This window comes from Bison bison, unplaced genomic scaffold (genome assembly GCF_000754665.1).
Source record: "Bison bison bison isolate TAMUID 2011002044 unplaced genomic scaffold, Bison_UMD1.0 scf7180017864035, whole genome shotgun sequence".
NCBI classification, from domain to species: domain Eukaryota; kingdom Metazoa; phylum Chordata; class Mammalia; order Artiodactyla; family Bovidae; genus Bison; species Bison bison.
Window position 1 is genome coordinate 16641185 of NW_011494607.1, and position 25511 is coordinate 16666695.

General features: G+C 40.0%; 1 protein-coding gene across 2 annotated transcripts in view; it reads left to right on the forward strand.

Annotated features, from left to right (window-relative positions):
- The window catches only part of KLHL32 (kelch-like family member 32), a 217723-nt gene that overhangs the window by 113983 nt on the left and 78229 nt on the right, over positions 1-25511 (forward strand). For both annotated transcript variants that reach the window (XM_010834731.1, XM_010834733.1), the window contains one exon: positions 13393-13491. In XM_010834731.1, the coding sequence (XP_010833033.1) occupies positions 13393-13491 (99 nt within the window). The remainder of the gene's footprint in view (positions 1-13392; positions 13492-25511) is intronic.

The following is a 25511-nucleotide window of genomic DNA, read 5'->3' on the forward strand; positions in this document are numbered from 1 at the left end:
AAGTCACTGCAGATGGTGACTGCAGCCATGAAATTAAAAGATGCTTGCTCCTTGGAAGAAAAGCTATGACCAACCTAGACAGCATATTAAAAAGCAGAAACATTACTTTGACAACAAAGGTCTGTTCTAGTCAAAGCTATGGTTTTTCCAGTAGTCACGTATGGATGTGAGAGTCAGACTATAAAGAAAGCTGAATGTCGAAGAATTGATGCTTTTGAACTGTGGTGCTGGAGAAGACTCTTGAGAGTCCCTTGGACTGTGAGCATATCCGATCAGTCCATCCTAAAGGAAATCAGTCCTGAATATTTATTGGAAGGACTGATACTGCAACTCCAATACTTTGGCCACCTGATGTAAAGAACTGACTCATTTGAAAAGACCTTGATGCTGGGAAAGATTGAGGGCGGGAGGAGAAGGGGACGACAGAGCATGAAACAGTCGGCTGACATCACTGACTCAATCAATGAATGTTAGTCTGCGCAAGCTCCGGAAGTTGGTAATGGACAGGGAAACCTGGCGTGCTGCAGTCATGGGGTCGCAAAAAGTCGGACACAACTCACCAACTGAACTGAACTGATGGAGATAATAAAAAGATTAGTGGTTGTCAGGGGTTTGGGGGAGGTACGGATGAGTAAGGCAGAGCACAGAGGATTTTTAGGGCAGTGAAAATACTCTGTACTCACTCTGGATGTTCATCTAAACCCCAAACCAAGAGTGAACCCTAATATGAACTATGGAGCTTGGGTGCTAATACTGTGTTAGTATGGGTTCATTGATTGTAACAAATGTACCATCCTGGTGGGAACTGTTTGTAATGGTGGAGCTTATGCATATGCAGGATTAGGAAGTATGTGGTACTCTGCTTTCTGCTCAATTTGTTGTGGACCTAAGAGTGCTCTAAAAGATTAAGTTTATTAATGAATAAAATAAAATTTTAAAAATGCAAGTAAAATTTTTGTCTTAAACCGTTTTTTTTCTTAGCTCACAGGCCATACAAAAAGTATGTGAAAGAAAAATTTGGTCTGGGACTTACAGTTTGCTAACTAGACTCATATATTTCTGACTACTTGATATCTCTGTTTGGACGACCAATAGCCATCCAGTAAGCCACACATTGAACATATCTCCAAAATGGGACTTTTGCTGTTTCCTTCAAATCTGTTTCTTCCTTTGTTTTCAGTCTTGCCAGTTGATGGTACCTCAGTCTATCCTGGAGGCCAGAGCCTGGACTGTGAGCACTGAACACCGAGGAACCATATTTGTCTTGTTCACGTTCATACCCAAAGTGCCTGGAAAGGTGCCTCGACAGTGCAGCACTCACAAAAGATTTTTCTGTTTGAATGGGTGAATTTCTCCACCTTCAGTTTCTTCATTTGCCTTAGGGGGTTAATATTTACCTTGCAGGAGTGAGCAGTGGGGAACAGTGTAAGAAAGAGAGATAACATGTATGAAATTACCTCACATGGCACCTGGTCCGTAGTAGACAATGTAAACATTAGAAATAGAAGTCATTATTTGTGAATAATTATTTTCTGTTCATGGAATTAACAATAATAATAGTACCACCTATATTTTTTACCCTGTGAAACATGCCAGGGATTATTCTAAAATTTTTACCAGGATTATTCCATTTTATCCTTATATGTAAACTTTACAAAAGTAGGTAGTAGTCATCCCCCTTTTTCAAAATATAATGATGTTAAAAACAAACATGTCATGGATTGGAAGAATCAATATAGTGAAAATGAATATACTACCCAAAGCAATTTATAGATTCAATGCAATCCCTATCAAGCTACCAACGGTATTTTTCACAGAGCTAGAACAAATAATTTCACAATTTGTATGGAAATACAAAAAACTTCGAATAGCCAAAGCTATCTTGAGAAAGAAGAATGGAACTGGAGGAAACAAGCTACCTGACTTCAGGCTGTACTACAAAGCCACAATTATCAAGACAGTATGGTACTGGCACAAAGGCAGAAATATAGATCAATGGAACAAAATAGAAAGCCCAGAGATAAATCCACGCACATATGGACACCTCATCTTTGACAAAGGAGGCAAGAATATACAATGGATTAAAGACAATCTCTTTAACAAGTGGTGCTGGGAAAACTGGTCAACCACTTGTAAAAGAATGAAACTAGAACACTTTCTAACACCATACACAAAAATAAACTCAAAATGGATTAAAGATCTCAACGTAAGACCAGAAACTATAAAACTCCTAGAGGAAGAACATAGGCAAAACACTCTGTGACATACATCACAGCAGGATCCTCTATGACCCACCTCCCAGAATATTGGAAATAAAAGCAAAAATAAACAAATGGGACCTAATTAAACTTAAAAGCTTCTGCACATCAAAGGAAACTGTTAGCAAGGTGAAAAGGCAGCCTTCAGAATGGGAGAAAATAATAGCAAATGAAGCAACTGACAAACAACTAATCTCAAAAATATACAAGCAACTCCTTCAGCTCAACTCCAGAAAAATAAATGACCCAATCAAAAAATGGCCCAAAGAACTAGATAGACATTTCTCCAAAGAAGACATACAGATGGCTAACAAACACATGAAAAGATGCTCAACATCACTCATTATCAGAGAAATGCAAATCAAAACCACTATGAGGTACCATTTCACACCAGTCAGAATGGCTGCGATCCAAAAGTCTACAAGCAATAAATGCTGGAGAGGGTGTGGAGAAAAGGGAACCCTCTTACACTGTTGGTGGGAATGCAAACTAGTACAGCCACTATGGAGAACAGTGTGGAGATTCCTTAAAAAACTAGAAATAGAACTGCCTTATGATCCAGCAATCCCACTGCTGGGCATACACACTGAGGAAACCAGAAGGGAAAGAGACACGTGTACCCCCATGTTCATCGCAGCACTGTTTATAATAGCCAGGACATGGAAGCAACCTAGATGTCCATCAGCAGATGAATGGATAAGAAAGCTGTGGTACATATACACAATGGAGTTCAGCCACTAAAAAGACTACATTTGAATCAGTTCTAATGAGGTGGATGAAACTGGAGCCTATTATACAGAGTGAAGTAAGCCAGAAAGAAAAACACCAATACAGTATACTAACGCATATATATGGAATTTAGAAAGATGGTAACAATAACCCTGTGTACGAGACAGCAAAAGAGACACTGATGTATAGAACAATCTTATGGACTCTGTGGGAGAGGGAGAGGGTGGGAAGATTTGGGAGAATGGCATTGAAACATGTATAATATCATGTATGAAATGAGTCGCCAGTCCAGGTTCGATGCACGATACTGGATGCTTGGGGCTGGTGCACTGGGACAACCCAGAGGGATGGTATGGGGAGGGAGGAGGGAGGAGGGTTCGGGATGGGGAACACATGTATACCTGTGGCGGATCCATTTCGATATTTGGCAAAACCAATACAATATTGTAAAGTTTAAAAATAAAAAAAAATAAAAAACAAACAAACATGTCAATAACTTGCCTATGTTGCTACAGTGGCTCCTGAAGCCATACTTTTACTTCCATTTCTTATAAAGCAAATACAAGGACTTCCCCAAATGAACATGGAATTGAAGATTAATGAGGTATTTCTTCATGTGAAAAATCATTCTACAGCTTCCTTCAGTGACATGAAGCATTCCCAGCCAAGTGCTCCTGCAGCATCCTGTGCCCACGCTGTCATAGCCTAAAGCATAATGGTTCCTTTTGGCTCTTTGCTTCTGTCTGTGCTCAGGCACCCAGCAATGACATCATAGTATGCTGTGCTAAGTCGCTTCAGTCGTGTCTGACTCTGTGCAACCCCACAGGCGGCAGCCCACCAGGCTCCGCCATCTCTGGGATCCTCCAGGCAAGAATACTGGAGTGGGTTGCCATCATAGTAGCCAACTATAAATGAACATTGGCACCAGGCCTATTCATTCTCCCAGAGACCTTCCGTCTTTGGACGTCAGTATTTTAAAGGAATGTTTCTTTTTCCTTTGGCCATACTAGCATTATAAGAAACTAGCTCTGTATGGAAAAGCTCAGATTCATTCATAAAGCTTAATGGAATGAAACCTCCCATGTTCATCACACTTGAAAGAGCACTGGTTATAAAAGTGAATCTTAATAATTAATTTGGCGTTTCTTATAACCTGTAATGACCTTCATGTTTCATTATATTTAATTGCTGGGACTGCTTCTTTCTCTTGGAGTTAGAAACTCTTAAAAATTTGTTCTGCCTTTTCAAATAATTAGGCCATATTTTTAAAGTAATGTAAGTATATGTAATTCATCTTTACATCTTGTTAAATAATATATTTTGTTAATTTAAACACAATGAAGAAAACTGTTGGAAGTGGCTATCTGACAGAATTATTGATCTTAGAGCTTTGAAATACCAGAACTGTGAAAATGGAAAAGGGGCCAAAAGAAAATGAGACTCGCTCATGCAATCTGAGGGGACCAAGTTTTTTGTGTAAAGAGTTATTTCACAGCTCCATTGAAATGAAGCACCTCCAGCCAAGTGCTCCTATAGCACCCTGTGCCCACTACTATCTTAGCAGCTTAGTAATTCCATCTGATTCCTTTCTTCTCTCTCTACTTGAGCACCTAGCTTGAGTATTTAATCCATCACCCTTTCACGTGTCCTAAAATAGGAAAGGAAGAATAAGGAGCAACAAATGTAGACTTTTAAAGTTTCATTAATGGTAATAAAATTTGTGTAGGGCAGCATGGAGTTTCCTAGTAATATAGTGGTGGTGGTGGTGGTGGTTCAGTCACTAAGTCATGTTCAACGCTTTGTGACTCCATGGACTATATAGTCCATCAGGCTCTGTCCATGGGATTCCCCAGGCAAGAATACTGGAGTGGGTATCCTTTCCCTTCTTCAGGGATTCTTCCTGGACCAGGGATTGAACCTGTGTCTTCTTCATTGGCAGGTGGATTCTTTAGCACTGAGCCACTAGGGAAGTCCCAGTAATGTAGTACTGGTGGCCTTATCTATTCCAAGATTTCTTCTTAGCATCTTAGGAGCTATGCTTCTACTATCTGCCTATAACCTTAGAAACTTCGAATGAAGCAAATGAGACTGTGTAAACTAGTGAAGGAAAATAATAGAATCTCCAAGTGATTATTACCATACTTTTTTTTTTTTTTACTAGTATGTTTTTATTGTTTTACCTTTGTGGTTTTAAGCATTTTTTCAAGATATTCTGAAAATTAAGTCTCATTTTCTCCTTTTTTGTATTCTAATAGATGGAAAAGTTGATTGTTTTTTCATAAATTGAAAATCAGTATATTTAAGTGTTTGATATTAAGATCTTGTAGGAATTTGTACAAGTGTCCTATGTTTGGAAGAAAACTACCTGACGGAATTTGAAACTTAAGGAATCAATAATCAAATCACAAATTCATCATATGGAACATCCAGCCCAAAGGTGACCTTCATTTGCACACATTACTACGACTGTTAGTTGAAATGTCTGTTGTGTCCTTTTGTTTAGCTCTTTCAACCAGATAATCCTTGATTCGGATTAGCATGTGACCAGGCTCTCTCATGAACATCTTCTAACATTTTCTCCAGGACCTGTATTTTTTACTCCTATAAATTTCTTTACTAAATAATTCCGGAGGTATTCTTCTAAGGTGTTCAACAGCAATGAACATGAAATAGGATGGACCCTGTCATCATAGTCTCATAGGTAAGACATAAAATAAGACACACATACACACCTAACTCACTCAGGGCAAAAGCAGTCACATGAAAAAGAAACAGATAATGGTTGACATTTATTGCAGATTTATGTAAGCAGATACTCTGCTAAGAGTCGTGGCCTATTCTTTGATTGTCTGCACAACATCCATTCCCTCTTTCTTCTTTATATAAAATTCCAATTTAATTTGGGACAGTAGTGCATCTAGCTATAAAAACTCACTTTCCCAGGTTCTTTTACAGTTTTGAGTAGCTACCGGAACTAGACTTGGCAGATGAAATGTAAATGGAAGTCTATGTGGTAGTATTTTTAGGAAATCTGTTATTTCATAGTAAATAATATCAGCTGGCATACTATTTCTATTCCTTTTCCTCTCATTTCTTTCTGCTTTGAGTTCAAATGCAATGCCTGGAGGTGTGGCAGCCTTTTTGTGACCATGAAACCACAGGCTAAAATTGGAGAAGTAAGAAATTGCAAGGAACCTGGTTTGTTGACACTCCAAGCTGCCTAATTTGTGTTTCGTGAGAAAGATAAGTCCCAAATTGTTTAAGCCATTTAGCTAATACAGCCATATACAGTTTTAATGATGTATATGCATTTTCTCAGTCTTTAAAACAATTTTTTGAGATAGGTATTATAATTTCATTGTATAAATGAGGAAACAGAGGCAGAATTGAGTAATTATCTCAATCTCATTCTGCCAGCTGGGATTTGAAGTCAGGTGGTGTGACCTGGGGCTTATAGTTTTAGTTCATTAGACATCTGTGGTAATTCGGAGTCCCAGGAGATTAATCCCAGTTTCAGATTAGGTTGAAGGGAAATCTTGCAAAGCTTTATATAGGAAGTGGACTTCACTGAATCTTGACAAATGGGTAGGATTTTGATATAGAGATTAAATAAGTTAAGAGGGCAGTCAAGGTGGAGAAAAAGGTACTGCCTGTATGTGGAAGACAATGGGCTATTGGCTTTAGCAAAGCAACCATAGGGTTGCAGAGTTGGAAGTTTTATAAATTAGGTTGGGGCCACATCATAAGAATTTCTGAATACAAAGACAAAAAGTTTGAACTTCTTATATTCATAAACTGGGACCTGATTTATGAAGAACTACTGAATTTGATTGGTGTCACTCATATTAAGTGTTTCAACAGAAATGTTTATGAACATTTCCCCAAATTATAGATACATCTAGAAAGTAGAATTCATACTTTATTATCCTTATTTATTATTTTTCTTTCTTAGAAATAAAGTGGCTGTCCTAAAGATACGCTTCCTAATTTGGAAAATCCTTTTACTTTAATCTAAGGCGCCACCTTGTGGTTTAAAAAAATCCTTAGTGTAATGGTTTTGAAAGAACTAAATTGATGGCAGTTTCCCACAGCTAGATCTTATGGTTCAAATTCTGTCTATAGGAAGTCTGTTGAAGGACTTTATACAAAGCATTTTATGTATCCTTAATATCTGATAACTTAAAAGTTATTTACACTGTTTTATTCAATTTACTTGTTTTTGTTTATAAATTCAAATTGTGATAATTTGCCATTTTTGCTATATTATACAGAAAAATGTCCCAAAGAAACAAGTATAAAGAATAATAAATGTGCTCATTTATTCTTATAAATAGTCTTAAGCCGCATCTGATTCTCACTTACATGAGAGCTTTCAAAAATGCTTCTGTTCCTGTGTGCACAGCTGTTTGTTTGGTAAAGACCTTCATTGTTTGACTTCAACATGTTCAGTTCTTTCAGACTACTCTATCCACAAACCCAGAAGTAAGTAATTTAAACAGCTCCTGAAGCAAAAAATGAGGAAGATAGCTTTAAAGAACTGAGATACAACCTTTTTTTGAAGATGCTAACTCACCTATTCATAAAGCAGGATAAAAGATCACATCAAGACTTGCCATGGCTATTAAAGACAGTCCCTACCAGTAGCAACTCCAAGAAGCAAGGTAAAGTGAGAGAAAAAAATAAAAAGAAAAACAATAAGAAGGCAAAATTAAAAGGATGAAGAGACACTTGGTGATTTGGGAGAAGGAGCTGCAGAAGGAAAGGCAGGAACGCCTTGCGGTCTGTGTGCTCCATTAGTCCGAGCCCTGTCTTCCCAGAGCCCTGCCAAGTGAGGACATGGCTCATCTTGTAGCCTCTGCAGCCTCTCACCTCTCCCTCATATTCTTCTTTCTTAAGTTTCTGGCCCTGTGTCCTGCCCAAGGATATTGCTGGGACCCGGAGCCCCAGTCTCATTCCAGTTTGGAAGCCCTTTGTTAGAGATTGTGCAGCTTCCCAGGTGGCGCTAGTAGCTAAGAACCCGCCTGCCACTGCAAGAGACTAAGAGACAGGGGTTCGATCCCTGGGTTGTGAATATCCTCTGGAGGAGGGCATGGCAGCCCACTCCAGTATTCTTGCCTGGAGAATCCCATGGACAGAGGAGGCTGACAGACTACAGTCCATGGGGTCATGAAGAGTCAGACAGAACTGAGGGAATTAGCAGACACAAAGATTGTGCAGATCCACTGTTGCTTAGATCAGTGGCCAGACGACACCTTTGGTCTCAGTATTCAGGAGTGCCTCCTTCTGGCAGGGCAGTTGGACCCTTCATGCCTGAATTCTGATGTGGTAACTCTCACTGGTATCTTTAGAGACCACGTCTTCAACTGTAGTTGTGGCTTTTACCTCTGTTGCTTTGTCACACTACCCAGTGTCACCTTGACTACAGCCACTGACCGCTTCTTATCCTCAGCTGGTCACAGTGAAGGCGGAGTCTCAGCTTTTGGGGCAGGGGTCAACAGTGGATCTTTCCTCAGCTGACACGGACTAACTTGCCACCAGCTGCAGGACAGCTTTTGAAATGAGATTGTCACCTCCCCAGCTAGGACTGTCCAGCTCCCCTCTTTCAAGTTCAGCCCTCTATATTCTGTTACCTGGAGGTCAAGTGTGAGTGGGTGGCAGGGAAAGCATGTTCCATACGATGGCCTGTGAACGGGCAGCTCATGCCCACCTGAAATTGCATCAGACCCTCTTGGAACAGTCTGAAGACACCCCACTTCTGCCTCCACCCGGGCAGGGGACATCACTGAGGGAAGAGGCAATGCCAGCCCAGTTGGGTGGCGTTAGTGTTTTCCTGGGCTACTTGGCTTTATGCATCCTGCATTTCTTAATCTTTTTTGTTATTCAGACATTGGTTTTGTCCTCTATCTCATCTGAGCTAAGCTCCTCCAATTTGATGATTGACTAGATGTGTCAAGCTCCCACTCTACTACTGAACTGTCAGGGAACACCCTTCCCTCCTGTGCGTGGTCCTGGAGTGATCCTTCTTCCCATCTGACCTGCTTTGAGTGCCAGACTAGATGTGGGTGGGTATGCATTCCTGAAAGGCCTAAGTGTAACCAGCATGTGCTCTGCAACACTTAGGGATCTCCATGTTCATCTATCAACTGACGTGTGGGGGAGCCCTTCCTTCTACAGAAGGCCATTTTCACCCAGTTCTAGACAACTGATAGATTGGCCATACTGTACACCATGATGAGATCCAACCTTTGTTTTTCTGCCCAAACACAAATTCTCTGGAAAAATATATGAGGACAACCAGTCACCAATAAGCTACAGAACTGAATTGAAAAGACTTTAAGGGCTTCCCTGGTGACTCAGATGGTAAAGAATTTGCCTGCAATGCGGGAGACCTGGGTTTGATCCATAGGTTGGGAAGATACCCTAGAGAAGGAAATAGCAACCCACTCCAGTATCCTTGCCTGGGATATCCCATGGACAGAGAAGCCTGGCAGGCTACAGTCCATGGAGTTGCAAAGAGTTGGACATGACTGAGCGACTAATGTAAATAAATGTAAATGGAGCTTGGAATGCTGGTTTTGTTTCTGTAAGTGAGACCCAGCTTTTCTGATAGGTTTTTTGTTTTTTTTTTTAAACCACTCCCTTTAAAATCACTTAGGGATTTTCTGTGCTAAAGAATTTTTTTTAGAGAAACTTATGTTGTAATGAGAGAAGAAAAAAAAAAAAACTACAGAACAGAAATCAAGAAACAAAGACGAAAAAACAATCCCAGGATGGGTTTCTCTTCTGAGGTTTCTCCAGGTGGCCCGCTGGACGTGTTACACGTGCTGTGGAATATTCATCTTGTCTCTCTGTGATATCTGTCTTTGTGTTTGGCATTACCGAGCCTTAGAGGTTATCATGAATGCCAGTTGTGTGAAATAAGCGCAACTGACAGGATTTAAAGGCTAAGACTAACCTTTCTAATCCATCTATTCCCCATTCTGCGCCTTAGGCCATGCCTCTTCTGCAAGAATACACTACATCCTTGCTCCTGTGAAGGGAGCTGCAATAATTTCCTGAATGTCAGTCAAAGCCTTCTCCTTGAGGAGTTAGAAAAATTCAGGTTTTTCCCTCTGACTAGACAGGAAAGGAGCTGTAAAGAATTTTCAGAATAAGATGAATGTTGGTATTTTTGCCACACACGCTTAACTTTTTCACTTCTTTGATCATTGAGAAATAAAATGTATAGTCCTTTTCCCTCTTTCCTCTAGTTAGGCTTATTATAATTTAAAAACATATCTAGAGGACTTCCCTGACAGTCCAGTGGTTGGGACTCCACGCTTCCACTGCACAGGGAGGGTGCAGGTTTTATCCCTGGTTGGAGAACTAAGATCCTGCATGCTGCCTGGTGCGGCCAATAGTAAATAATAAATAAATAACTTTTAAAAATTAAAAAAAGCATATCTAAAGATAAATTCTTCCCTGATAGCTCAATTGGTAAAGAATCTGCCTGCAATGCAGGAGACCCCAATTCAATTCCTGGGTTGGGAAGATCCCCTGGAGAAGGGACAGTCTACCCACTCCAATATTCTGGCCTGGAAAATTCCATGGACTGTATTTATAGTCCATGGGGTAACAAAGAGTTGGACACAATTGAGCAACTTTCACTTTTCACTTTCAGAGATAAATTAATTCAGTAAATTAAGGTTAATTCATCAATGTTAAGTGAAAGCTTTTTGTTTGTTATTGTTCTGAGTGCTAGGGATACAAAATGGCTCAAGTTCTTACTCTCCTGGATCATGTATCCTAGTCAGTGGAGGAACAGAAAATCATCAATGAGACAAATATGTAGTATGTTGAGAGATGTTAAGTGCTATGAAGAAGAATAAAGCAAAGAGATTGGGAATAGGGGTGATGGGGAGTGGGGTACTGTTTTACATAGGATGGTCAGAGAAGGCCTCTTAGGTAAGATGCTGTCTGGGCAGAGGTTTGAAGAGCACGAGGAGTGAGCCTCTCTGATGTCTTGAGGAAGAGCAGTCCAGGCAAGGAAAGCAGCTAGATGTAAACGCTAAGGTGCTCTGTGTATTCAAAAGGAACTTACATGATATAGTGAACACTTTGGTCTTTTTCCGATGAGATAAAAAGTTGTTGGACAGTTCTGAATGAAAGAGTGACATGATTTCATTTCTGTTTTTAAAGAACCATTTGATTGATATTAAAAGCAGTGCGAGGAGGCAAAGGAGAGAGCAGTTCAACTAGTTAGGAGGCTATTATATAGGAGACAGTAGGTTGGACTAGAGTGATAATGATGAAAGAGGCACTGAGTATGTTTGATTCTGGAACTATTTTGAAGTAGAGCTAACAGGAGTGGCTGATGGATCAGATGTGAGGTATGAAAAAAATAAGAGGAGTAAGGAATGACTCTGGGGTTTTAGTGTAAATAACCAAGCTGCTTTTTGCTGAAATGGCTGGATTGGGATAGGAGCAGGTTTGGTGGTTGGTGGAGAGGATGAAGAGTTCAGTGTGGGGCACTTTCAGGTTGAGCTGCCCATTAGATACCCAAGTAGTGACACAGAATGGGTGGTTGAATGTCAGTCTGAAGTTCAAGGGTGAGGTTGGGGCTGGAGAAACAAATTTGAATGTAATCAGTGTGTGGATAGTTTTAAAGCCATGGGATTATGTGAGGTCATCCACGGAGTTAGTAGAGAGAGGAAAGAAGAGATGGGGGACTGAGCTCTGAGCATTCCCAACGCTTACAGTTTGGGAAGGTGATGGAAAGGCTCTGGTTATTGAAGTAGAAGAAACCGAGAGAGAGTGTGTTGTCCTAGGGGCAAGGGAAGAAATTGTTCAAGAAGAGGAGCAATCAGCTTTGCTAACTGCTGCTGGTTTGAGTAAGATTAAATATTGAGAAGTGGCTCTTGGATGTAGAAGTCACTGATGGCCTTGATGAGAGCATTTTTAGAGGAACCATGGGAACAAAACTCAACAGGTATAGATTTGAAAGAGAGCAGAGTAAAGCAAGCAATGGGGTTTTATATAGACAACATCCCCTGAGGAGTTTTGTTATGATGGGAAGCATGAGGGGTCTTTGGGGTCAAGGGATGGGATTTTTATTTATTAAGAGCTTGAATGGCATATTTGTATGCTGATGAGAGTTATCATCCAGTGGAAGAGAACAGCTGATGATATAGCAACGAGAGGGGAAGTATCAGGCAGAGAGAGATGGGATCTAGTGCCCAATTGAAGTGTAGGGGAGAATAAAATGTGCTGGAACAGATATGAGTAGGTGAGTTGGTAGACTTGGTGGTGGGAACCTTTGGAAGATCATGAGGTTAGCATAAGAAGAGAGACAAGGAGTTGCAGGCTTGAGGAGAGAGAAGCATGCGAGAAGAAATAGAGGGAGAGAGCAAGCTGACTCCACCAGTGTTTTTCTGGCTTCACTGGGCACTAGAAGCCCCAGTGGGGTTTGTCGAAACACCAGTTACTGGGCTTTACTTGAAAGTTTCTGATTCAATTAGATCTGGGGAGGTGCCTAAGAATTGTCATTTTCAGGATTTCCCAGGTAACACTGATGCTGCTGGTTCAGAGACTAGACTTTAGGAACCACTGTGCTTGGGAAATGGGTGAGGAAGACTGGAGCAGCATTGCAGTCTTCCTGTGCCTGGCAGTCTTGGATGTAAAGTTAATTTAGTCAACTTAGTTGTGTGTTTTTCTCCAGTCCTGTTTACCAGCTCAAGCGCTGGCAGCTGTAGGCCCAAAGTTGGACCTAACCAGAAAAGAATGAAGACTGCTCTTGCCAGTATATCTGGGGCATTTTGCTTTCTCTCTGATGCCTTTTTATTCTAAATATACTATTTCTACATCTTTTATTTGAAACAGAAAGGATTAGAGAATCACAGATTGAGAAGGAAAAAAAATGAAAGCTTGTGGTTGAAGTTATTATAGGATTTAGAAGTAAAATGGAGCAATATCTACCTCTGGTCTCATATTTCAAGGAGAAATGTAAGCCCTTTTCCCTAAAATACCTGTTAACTGTACTGTTTCTGCAATTTACTGAAGAAAAACCTTCTGAAGTATACGTTGAAAAACTAAAATTCAATTCTTTTGTATTTACAAGATGACATTCATCACACACTGAATTTTAAGACTATTATATTGGTCTTTGCAAATGTTCATATCCTCCTGCAAAAATAAGTGGTTAAGTGTGGAGCTTTGTGCACAAGAAATGAATATTGGAAATGAGAACTCAGCTGTTAGAATGAGGGCCACAGCTCATTAATCAGAACAGAAAAAGGACTGACTTCCATAATAAGAAACAGTATTAATTCAGATATAGTATGTTAAGGAGCAATTTAAATACAGTATATTTGCAGATTAAGCAAGTTGTAAGTAACTGATTATTTTCTTTTATTTAAAAAAACAACAGATTTTGTTGGAGCCAGGCGTGATCCAGGATGTGTTAGCAGCTGGCAGTCACCTACAGTTACTGGAGCTTCTCAATTTGTGTTCTCACTATCTCATCCAGGTATGTAAGCTTGCATCCTGCTAGTATGCCCTGCACATTCCTCCCCCTGCGGTAACCCACCAGCTGGACTCCAGTGACAGATAAAGTACAAGAGGGGTGGGTGGGAGATGTGGCCTGTGGTGGTAGAATTTCTCCAGGACACAGACTGAGGCTTCTAGGAGGGCAGCTGCAGCTCTCAGCGCCCTACCTCGTGTCCCCAGCCCTCCCCGCCTACCCTAGGCCTCCACTCCCCTTGGGCAGCAGAGCAACTCAACAGCCACAGACAGGGTTCACTGCTGGGGCCCTGGGAGATGACACTAGGAAGGGCCTTGACTTGAACCAGTGCTGTCTGATTGTGGAAATGCATGAAAAGTTGGATTGTCATTTCAGATTCGGTAACAATAGCTAACATATCATGACATCATATATAATTAATTGCTGCATGAACTTCTCAGGCAGTAAATTCTGGAGAAGTGATGAGTGATCTGTGCATTTTTTGCTCTGATTTGCTAGGGTTGCAGGAAAGGCTTTGCGAAGGGGAGGGGGAGAATGGCCCATCTACTGAGCACCTGCTGCTTGCTCACTGATGCTTCACGTTTGGCCCTCACAACAGGGTACACATTTTGATAGGTAAACAATCAAAGATATGAAATAATCCCAGTTTTCTCATAGCTGGTGAGTGATAGGCCTTTCTGATTCCAAAGACCTTTTTTTTTCTTCTTGGATGAAAACCTTTTGTTTCAATAGGAAGACACAGGACATCTTAGGCAGGTAGTATGTCTATGATTCTCTTATTTTGCAGAGTTAAGTACCAACCTCCTATCTTGAGATCCTCCAATTTATTCTACTCGTATGACTGTTAACTTGCATTTATTACAGGATTATAACAACAGTGAAAGTAAATTTGAAAAATAATAAATCTACATAATTTAATTCTACTATCCTTGTGCATATGACATATTATTAGTAAGTAGAAAAATACTATTTTTTCTGCCTAATTATTTCCTTCCTAATAATTTCTCTAATTTTAAATATAGCCATTCTGTTACTCATTAGGTCATTTCCAAAGCCCTTTCTCGTATATCATATTATTTCATCCCCCCAGCAACCTCAGGAAATAGGAACCAGTGCTCCCTAGGGAGACAGTGTAAGGAATGTCAGCCATGTTCAACTAAGGGGCAGTTCCAATACAGCGGATAGAAGTTTTATCATTATCTCAGCATATTTAATCTAATAGTAAATGTTTAAATGTTTTATCTTCTTTTCCCTCTGATTCCCCTCAATATCATTGGGTGATATGGGATAGCTATTTTAATCCCTTTCTGCAAGTACCAAATGAGAAAAACATTGGCTATAAGACTTCAAATCTGTGTGTTCAATTTGTGAAATTGAAATTACTTTTATTTGACATTTTTACAACAAATATTACAACTTGTGCTTTCAGCATCATCACCTGATTCACTTTTTCCCTGGTAGATAATAATTAATGATGTGTGTTGACAAAAGTTTGCTTATGGTGCTAGCTATCATGATGCATATTAAAATCGTGTGTATATACAGGTGTGTGTGTGTGTGTGTGTATGTGTGTGTGTAAACTATAATTCTCTCTAAATAAGGATTCTGGATGAACATGGGACATTCATGAGTATTTTTCCCTACCCATCAGATGAACCTGTCGAAATATTGGCTAACTTGTGTCACTTTGGAATTTTTAATTCTTGCAGTTCATTGTTTGCTCTGGAAAAAAAATGTAACTTGCATACAGATGTGTTTTCTGGATAGGTCATTTATTATTAGCCTGCTTGAGCAGGGATTAAAAATTTCACTTTCTTTTCACCAATGTTTTCATTTCATTCTCTTATGTAACTTTCCTTTTCCTTTTTATTTCTGATGTTAGAAGATGTTCAACTTTTGGAAGGAAATTTGACTATAAGTGGATTAAAACCATTTGTGTGCAGAAGCCTTCATTATGTCAGTCTTTTACAAATATATCCCCTGCCTATCTTTTAGGATTATCAAATTACCAGAATGGGTCAGTCTGCTTTCGTTTTGACAGAGTCAAATAACTATACCTATTTATGATTTTTTTGGTATTATTGCTTAACTAGTTTTTAATTTCCTGTGGAATAATTTTATTGGGTATATAAAACGTTTTCTGTTAAAATGAAAAATCTTTAGTGCTTTAACTGTAGTTAGAAATTAAGACCCAACACCAAAGCTAGTATATTCTCTGTCCTTGTTTGGTGCTTGCCAAGTCGCTTCAGTCATGTCCAACTCTTTGCAACCCTATGGACTGTAACCCACCAGGGTCCTCTGTCCATGGGATTCTCCAGGCAAGAATACTAGAGTAGTCCTTGTTCGGTACAACAAGGAGTTTGTGAAGCCATTTTCCTAAGATGCCTGGTATTATTTTGTTGTTCTCAGATTACCATTATTTCAGAGATGTGAAGGGTAGACTTTGGTTTTGGTGCCTCCTCCTGTCCTCTAGGGCTCATTAGAAAGCATATGCTAGGAGAAGTACAAGGTGGACACTTCCCAGAAACTCACTGCCCTACCCAAGCCACCCTGAGCCTCCCCAGCCATCAGCTGTTGTATTGACCTGAAGCTTCTTCGGCACATGCCTAGATGCGGCTGCTGCCCCTGAGCCAAGGGAAGGGACACTTTGAGGTCACTGTGTCCTTTCTCTTGTTTTTTCTCTGGCAGGCTGTTGAGGGCCAGGAGCCCACATCACAAGAGCAGTATCCCTCTGTATTAGGGAGGATAACCATGAATTAGCCTCTCAGGCTGTGAGGTCTTCCTTATCCTGTGGTCTTCGCTTATTCATTTTTGGCCCCAGGCCCTCTCATTGGACCCCTCATTGAGAATACATGTGGTCTCAGTGCATGTTGGTGGGATTAACTGGTAGCGTGGCTGTGAAACAGCTAACTCATTGAGGACAAGGTGTTTGCAAGGAGGAGTGGCTACTGTAATAGCCCATCATCCCAAGATGAGGGATTTATAAACAGCTCCTCAAGTGTGCATCCTTTCTTACTGCTTTGCGATGAAATTCTGTAGGATTCCATCCTGTATAGCCTGTCATGTTATATATTATTAATAAGCATGACCTGTCAGACTTACCTGCTATCTGAGATTCAGTCTCAAATGAAATGTGAATGTTGCTTTCCCTGTTCTGCCTTCTGCTCCTCTTTCTTACCCACTGTACTCTTCTTAAAAATTTCATCAGAAAGGTGAACCAGTTCACTAAAGAGCAGTATTTGTTTTAAAGTAGGTCCAGTAAAACATGTAAATTTTCTTATTTTTCAGAGTATGCATGTGTACACGCATGTCAATCACTATGTTAAATCTTATAAAGGAATCTCTGCAGACCATCCTCAGGACATGGGCTGTGAATAAAGGGATTCTGATGTGGCTGCTGATTTACTGAGTCCTTCAGATAAACATTACAAAATTTTTGAGTCCAGTTTTCCTAAACTTTGATTTTTCCTTGTCTTTTTAAAGTTAGCTTCTGAACGTCTCTATCTAAGCATCACACAGGCAATTCAGATCCAACATGAGAAAACCTATCCTTCTCTCTCTTGGTGGTACCATTGATCTGTTGTCTAGAAATTTGGACAGAGTCTTAGAACCCCCTTCCTCATCACTGTATCCAATCAGTTATCAAGTTGTGTTGATTCTACCTCCCAAATATCTCTCAGACCAGGTCCGTTTCTCCAGTGCTAATTTTCTTAACTTTCTTTAGACTCTCACCATCACTGGCTATATGTTATGAGCTCATAATTTCCTCCTAGGGGGTCTGCTTGTTTCTCACCTCTGTCTATGCCAAACCATAGTCCCCAGAGCCATCATTATCTTTCACAGGAAAGAGAACCAACATTTATTGAGAGCCTATCTGTATTGAGTCTTTTGCACAAAGATTCCCATTTCTCCTCTGCTGAGCAACCCTTTAAGGCAGGTGAGTGTTCTTTTCTCTTTACAGATGGAGAAACTTAAAGTCAGAGCTAGGATGCTGATCTGGTTTGGAAAACTCTACTAGCTTCCCTAATGACCCTTTGGCCGCATCATTTCACCTACAGAAACCCTTAGCCTGGTCTCCAAGGCCAGGCCTGATCCTCCTGAGCCTCATATCTTGTCCTCACGCCTTTCCTAGTCTGCTGTGTCCTCGACACTAAGGCCTTCCTCTCGTGTTGGAACTTGACACTGGGAGGAAGGGCTAGGTGGTGGAGATCGTCAGTGGACAGGCAGCACCTTCAGTCATCACCTTCAGATTGTACCTAGGGTCAAGAGTAGGGAACACACACACACGACCCTCCCCAAAACTCCCCTAGCATAAGATCAGGGGTACTGGCCACTGGATTTTGTGCTGTATCCTCTGAAAGTGATGTATTAGGAGATACACATGCTTTGCTGAAAATGACTTTTTTTGCAGTTAGCTTTGTAGATTTTGTACTCAAAAAAAGGTTTGTAGATTTTGTACTCCCTCCCCTAAATAACACATGGTATATCCTATTATTTGTTTAGTAAGTGATCTTTTGGTTTGCCAAGTATCAGCCCTTGTTATGAAATGCAATTTAAATATACTGATGAGAAAGAACTCTCACTAGACTTTCTGAATAAGACCACCAAAGTGGTGAATTAACTCCTTTTGATAGGAATATGCTTTTAGTATCTGCTCCTAGGCAGCAGGTGGCAGTGTGAATCCACCAGAATTCAGTAGTTAATTTAAAGCAAAAATCAGAAAAAATGAAAAGAAAAATTATTTATTTTGCTACATATTAGTCTTCTGACCTAATCAGTAAAAAAGTCATTATTCACACCACACTGGGCAATATGCATTGTAATTTTTAACAAATAATAGGAAACTGTTAATGTGTTCACAGGAAATACAGTTTTGTCTTGGGCTGCTGTGGTCATTTATCACCACACTTTGTGAAATCACTCATTTGTTCTAATTTGAATGTAAATGACTCTAAGGTTTTACAAATAAGGTGACAGACTCACATAAATGTAATTGCAGGGTTCATCTCCCTCTTTTTATATATCACTCATTAGGTTATGAATTAAATACATCGTATTAAACCAGGGGCATGTCCAATGATGATATTGTAATGGCAAATTACTCTATGCTATTAGAGGTGTATTTTTTATTCATGGACATTAATTTGTCATTAAGCGGCATTAGTTTAGCACTTTTATGGGGAAGACGTGACCTGAAAGAGGAGACGTGCTGCTGCGATGTGAGAGGCAAAGGGTAGGAGTGCTCTAGGTGGAGTATTTTATCACTATAAGGAAAGCTGGACGGGGGGTGTCTTTTTTTAAAACTTGTTTTGGTTTCTGTTTTTACAAGTATAAAAGAGCATTTCCCCAGATTGAAGGGATTGTTCTGTTTATGGTGTGCATTTTTGGATCACCTTATAAAGCGAAGCCAAAATTCTTACTATATTAATCATTCAGAAGCCAAGAATGTAAAGGGAGCAGGAGGGAGGAAGTGACTTCCTGCCCTAAATCTCCCTCCTCTGTGACTGATGCTTATTAGTCATCCCTTGTCTTCATTTTGTTTTACACTAAATGGGCTGCCGTGAGAATTAGTCATTTTCTCTCTTCAGTGAAGGTACAAAGGTTTAAAGAATGTTATTCTCCCATGAGGGTATTAGGAAGAATTCTGGGTATTCTGGTTTTGTTTTTTTTCCCATAAATGTGATTTTTAGTGTTCTTGTACTTAGAAATTATTTTTTCCCTTTCAACTTTGAGAAGCGCTGGATCCTTGAAATAACTTCACAGAAGCAGAAAGTATCTGAGTGCTGGTTTTGCATCACTTTCCTCATGGGCTAACGTGGTTGAAAGTGTTACCCACCCCTATTATACTGTGGGGCTCTTGAAAGCAGGAGTCATACCTGACGCCTCTTTATTTCTTACCCCTCCCTCCTATCACATCACAGGGGCTCAGTGTGTGTATTGGTCAGCTCAGGCTACCAAAACAAAATACCACAGACCAGGTGATATAAACAGACGTTTATTTCTCACAGTTCTGGAGGCAGGAAGTCTAAGATCAGGTGCTAACATGGTTAGGCTCTGATGAGGGCTCTCTTCCTGTCTTGCACGTGGCCACCTTCTGGCTGTGTTCTCACATGACAGAGAGAGACCTCAAGCTCTCTGGTATCTCTTCTTAGGAGAACACTGATCCCGTCATGAGGGCCCCACCCTCATGACCTCCTCTAAACCCAGCTGCCTCCCACAGGCACACCTCCAAATACCATCACACTGGGGCTTAGAACTTAAACATACAAATTTTGGAAGGATGCAGTTCAGTCCATAGCAGTGTGTACTGTAAACTTCTCCTGCTTAAATATTGAAATTTTGTATTATGGGAAGAAAATATGTTAATAAATAATTCTTTTGTTACCATTGAATACAGTTTTTTTAAGTTGAAAATACTTTCTATGGGGATTGCGTTTAGCACTAAAGATCTTGCATATTTTACAGTATTTTAATAGATTATGATTTTTTAACTAAGTAATATGGCAATGACTTATAGGAGGTTATCTCTTCCAAACAATGTATTATTATAATTTTAATTATTAAATTAGCACTGTCTCCTAGCTACATAATATATAGTCGGTGCTCTAAATGGAATAATTTATCCTCAAGGTTGAGAAGTTGTAACTTACATTCATTTTTCTCCACCACTGAGCTATTGTTTCCCACATTAGATAAGACAGATGATTGTACCAACATATATATTTAATATGCTCCTAATCAAATATACTGTGTGCTATTTCATAGTTCACTAGAGCTGATGCTTTTGTATTTGGAGAAAGTTAAAGTACGAACTTTGGAAAATACATTACAAACAGTTTAATCTTTCAGATTCTTTTTAAGTCCGTGCAAATGATCAGAAAAGGTAGGAATGTATCAGCCTTACTTAATCATTGCCAACTACTAATTATTTGTTCTAATCATGACTATTTGCTATCTGGCATGGGTAATCTAGATTGTCATATTTGCCGAATGTCATTAATATTTGGCTCTAAAATATATCATAAGTTTTTAGTAGCCATTTAAGGATCCCAGTCAATTTTTTCACATGCTATTATGTTGGCTCTTTTTCCCTAAGCCCACTCCAGAGGATGTCAGTGACAGCCCAGAGACATGCGGGCTGGCCAAGGAAGTCATTTTGTCATTTTAGTTTATTATATGGATAATCTAGAGTTCACTGTGTCTTCTTTGTTTGTGAGTTTAAGGAGAAGAATGTCTTGAAGGATTTTTCTAATATTAGTAATTTCTGTTTTTAGCTAACTATTTGTTGTCCAGTGGGCAATTTTAAAATCACTTTCAACATATTTTTCTCAAAAATAAAATGTTTCCAATGTTTGACTGATGCCAGAGTTCAGAATCAATAAAGCAAACAAAATCAATCACACTTAATTCCATTATCAATACTCAAAATTAGAGGTGTTAAAAGAAAATCTATGTTTCATTTAAGATATTCATTCTCCTGCCCACCCTCCACCTGCAAATATTTCTGCCCATAGTTAAATGTCTGCTCTGTTCTCTGAGGCTAAACTGCCTTTCAGCAACTTGATCTGTCAGGAACCTCCTGGGTTTCCCATAGTTTCAGTATCTTCTCCGCTGGTACCTTTTTTTCATTTTTAAAATAGGATCAATAAGATGGGAGAAACTTTTCTTCTTCTTTCATCACCACAACCCTCTCCTATTAACTACCAAACTGGGAACAGTGTCTGTGAGTCCTTACCACTTATTCATTCTTCAGTCCTATTGAACTCAGTCCTTGGCCTTCATTACTGCTCAAAGGCTGTTCCAACAAAGGTCACCAAAGCCTCCAAATTGTCAAAGGCAGTGGGCTTTATGGTCTTTAATGTGACCACTCTATAGCCTTTCAATACTGGCAGCTCCTTTCTTTCCTGCACCTCTCTTTTCTCAAGACTCTCTCCTAGTTCTCCTCCTCCTCCTTTTCAGTTCTTTTACAGACTCTTCTTCCATCATCTTCATGAATATCCCCCTGGGTACTGTGGTGCCACATGGGTGCTCATCTCTTCTACTCACCTTCGCTTTCTTTCATCCACATGTGGAGGGTCTCTGTCGCCTCTCCTGCACTCCAACCTCAGTGTTCATCCCTGTCTCCTGGTTACAGACTATGTTTCTAACCCTGTCCTTTTTCTTTCTCATCTCCTTAATGTGCCGTATTCTTACTGTACTAAATAGCATGCTTTGTCATCTCTAAGCCAACTGCTTAGTCAGCATTTCCTCTTGGATATTCCACAGACATGTGACCTTTCTGAGAGTTAACCCAAGCCATAAATTCAGGAGTCATCCTAAAATACTCCATCTTTGTGCTACACATAGGCTGTCACCAAAACCTTTCAATATTACCTCTTCAACTTTTTCTTATACTCTAACTCCTCTTATAAGAGGAGTTGTAGGTTCATGACAAAATTAAGAGGAAGATAGATTTCCCCTGTACCCCATCATATGAATAGCCTTCTTCATTATCAACATCCTCTACCAGAGTAGACACATGTGTTACAGTTGATGGACTTGCTGTCACTGTCACATCACCATCACCCAGAGTCTGCAGTTTATATTAGGGGTCACTCTTGGTGTTTTACATCCTCTAGGTTTGGCCAAAATGTGTATCTACCATTATAATATCATAAGAGTAGTCTCACTACCCTAAAAGTCCTCTGTGCTCTGCCTATTCATCCCTCCTTCCCTATCTTAACCCCTGGAATCACTGATGTTTTTACTGTCTCCATAGTTTCATTTTTTTTCCAGAATGTTGTATAGTTAGGTTCATACAGTATGTAACCTTTTCAGATTGGCTTCTTTTGCTTAGTAATACACATTTAAATTTCCCCTCTGTCTCTTCATAGCTGGATAGCTCATTTCTTTTTAGCTCTACATAATATTCCCTTGTCTGGATACCACAGTTTATTTATCCATTCGTCTACGAAAGGACATCTTGGTCACTTCAAGTTTAGGCAATTATAATGAGCTGTTATAAACATCTGTGTGCAGGACTTTGCATTAACTCCCTTAATTTTTAAAAATCTCTTATCATTCTATTTCTATTACCACTGTCTTGGTCCAAATCCTCAATACTTATTTTCTGGGCTAGAGAAACTTACTGATAACCAATGAACCTACCTGTCTTCACTCTTGCCTCACTCCAAAACAAGGTTTATTCATCTTAAAGTGGTTCAGATGTTCCATTTTTTTAAAAAAAATTCATGGCGTACAGCATGTGAGAATTTAGTTCCCCAACGAGGGATCAAACCCATGCCCCCTGTATTGATTGGGAGTGTGGTGTCTCAACCACTGGACCACCAGGGAAGTCCCAACACAGGTTCTATTTTTACTATGAAACATCCTATCTCTTTAGCCTTTTAAAAAACAATTTACTACCCACATGCTATAACACAGTCATTGCAAACTTCATGCATATCCCCATACTCAAACCTCTTTACATGACGCCTCCTTCTCCATGGATTATTCTCTCACAGTGTCACCCTATGCGTTCGTCTTTAACCTGCAAGGACTTTGCTCACATGTTATCTCCTCTTCCAGAGCTGATCAGTCAATCTCAGAGTTAGATTTCCCTCCTTTTCGTTAATTATGGGGCACTCTTCTGGGGTGCTGATCACACCATATTACCTGTGTTGATTTACTTTTCCGTCTCCCTGTGATATAAATTCATGTCTCAGAGTTATGTGACCTTGGGCAAAGATCACATAAAAAGAGGTTACACAACCTCTTTGCCCACATGCCTCATCCATAAAATTCAGACATGATGTCATATATACAATGTACATCTTAGGGGTGTTGGAGTGTTCATGATATGGTGCATGCAAAGTATATTATAGCATAGTACCCTACACACAGTGAGTGAGTGAGTGAAGTCGCTCAGTCGTGTCCGACTCTTTGTGACCCCGTGGACTGTAGCCTACCAGGCTTCTCCGTCTATGGGATTCTCCAGGCAGGAATACTGGAGTGGGTTACCATTTCCTTCTCCGGGGGATCTTCCCAACCCAGGGATAGAACCCGGGTCTCCCGCATTCCAGGCAGATGCTTTAACCTCTGAGCCACCAGGGCCAGAGCCAGTACAGTGGCATGCTTCACTCGTGAATTTCTCTATTAATTCCACAGTTACCTTGCTACCCACTTCCATCACTCCTCTCTTCCTTCATTCCTGAAAATGTCACAAACTTTACTACCTACTTCCAATCAACAGCATATTGGACAGGCCTGTTCCTGGAAATTTTCGAAATAATAACCATTCTGGAAAATATATTTTTCCTATGGCCCATTTCTCTTGGCTTTGTAGAAGTGCATGTATTATTTTAGAAAAAAAGTCACAAATAATTATATGAACCGTCTCTTTCTCCCTTCCTCTGATAAGTGAAAACATAACACTGAACTGATACTTTAACAAATAGTAAAAATTGATGCTTTTAAAAGCAGCATAATAGTTGGTGCTGCTGCTTTGTAAATAGGAAGTTTTGTTTTATTGTTTTTCCCCTGCCCTTCCTGTAAGTAAAACATCTTGCTCCTTCCTCATTTACAGGATTCAAGGAGAAATTAGAAAACTCTTTATTTCTAGCTCTAGTACATCATAGTTGCTTAGAAGCACATGTTTGTTTGAGTTCCTTCTCCATGTGCCAAGTGAGTTCCCTGTGAGAGAAATTTTTTGTAATACAGCCGCATGGTGTCCTGAGTTCCCTGATTAGGGGATATATAAGCAGTGCATTTGTTTAACAGAAGAAAAGTGTAAGTTATTCCTTACCGGAAGACTGCTATCCATCTGTCTGTCTCCCTCCAGGTGTCTTTCCTTCCCTGATGTCTCTCCCACCTCCACTTCCCACTCTCCCTCCACAAATATCCTTTAGAGCAGGCTCCCAACCTTTTCTTGCTGCATTTCAGGAGACATGTGCTAGGGCCCTAAGAAATGATTGCTTATCTGTGTCAATAATTTAGCTCCAGGTACAGGTAAGTTCAGTGGTAAAGAATCTGCTTGCCAGTGCAGGAGACACAGAGACTCAGGTTCAATCCCCAGGTTGGGAGGATCCCTTGGAGGAGGAAATGACAACCTGCTCCTGTATTCTCTGCCATGGACAGAGGAGCCTGGTGGGCTACAGTCCATGGGGTCGCAAAGAGTTGGACATGACTGAGCAACTGAGCTCACACGCGCACGCACGTTCCATGGCCTCAGTCCCATACATTCGGTATATTACTTGCCCACTTCAGAGTCTGGGATGAGGGACTGGGGTTTTGCAGCTTGTTCTGCTGCTTGAATATGTTTTTGCAGGTTAGAGCTATTCCTTTCTTCACTCAAATGTGTACTTTGTATCAGTGGTTCTTAAACTTGACCATGTATGGAATCACCTGAATAGCTGGTTAAAACAGACGGCTGGGCCTGCTCATACAGTTTGATTCAGGAGATCTAAGGAGCCTGGATATCTGCATGCTAACAAGTTCCCAGGTGATGCTAATGTTACTGCTCTGGGGACCACAGTTTGAAAGCCACTGTTCCAGACGTTCTTGCCACCTCACTACACATCAGTTCCCAGCCTGTTAAGTAACTGACTTCAGATTTTGAAAGTGCCATAACACCTAGACAAATTTGAACTGGTCCCAGTTATAAATATACAAAAAATTTACATTATGTAATAAAATTTGTAAATATGATGTAAAATATTGATATTATATATCCTGCATAGCATCTAAAATATAAAAAACCAAAACACTGCAGAGTTAAAACAAAAAAGAAACCTTACCTATCTTCATTCTTATGTATAATAATGATTGACAAAGTCCATGTAAATAAACTGAGAGATTGTTGAAATTCTGCAGCATTGAGCTAATTTTCAGCAACTGACTTTGAGTAGCACAGCTTATGATGTATGGAAATGCATCATAATTACTTCCAGGCTCTACTATTCTTTAAAAATATTTTAGGGGGGAAGAAGGCGGGAGCCGAGGGCTGGAGTCTCGGTTGACATAGTAACTCCAGCGCGGTCTCCCGGGCT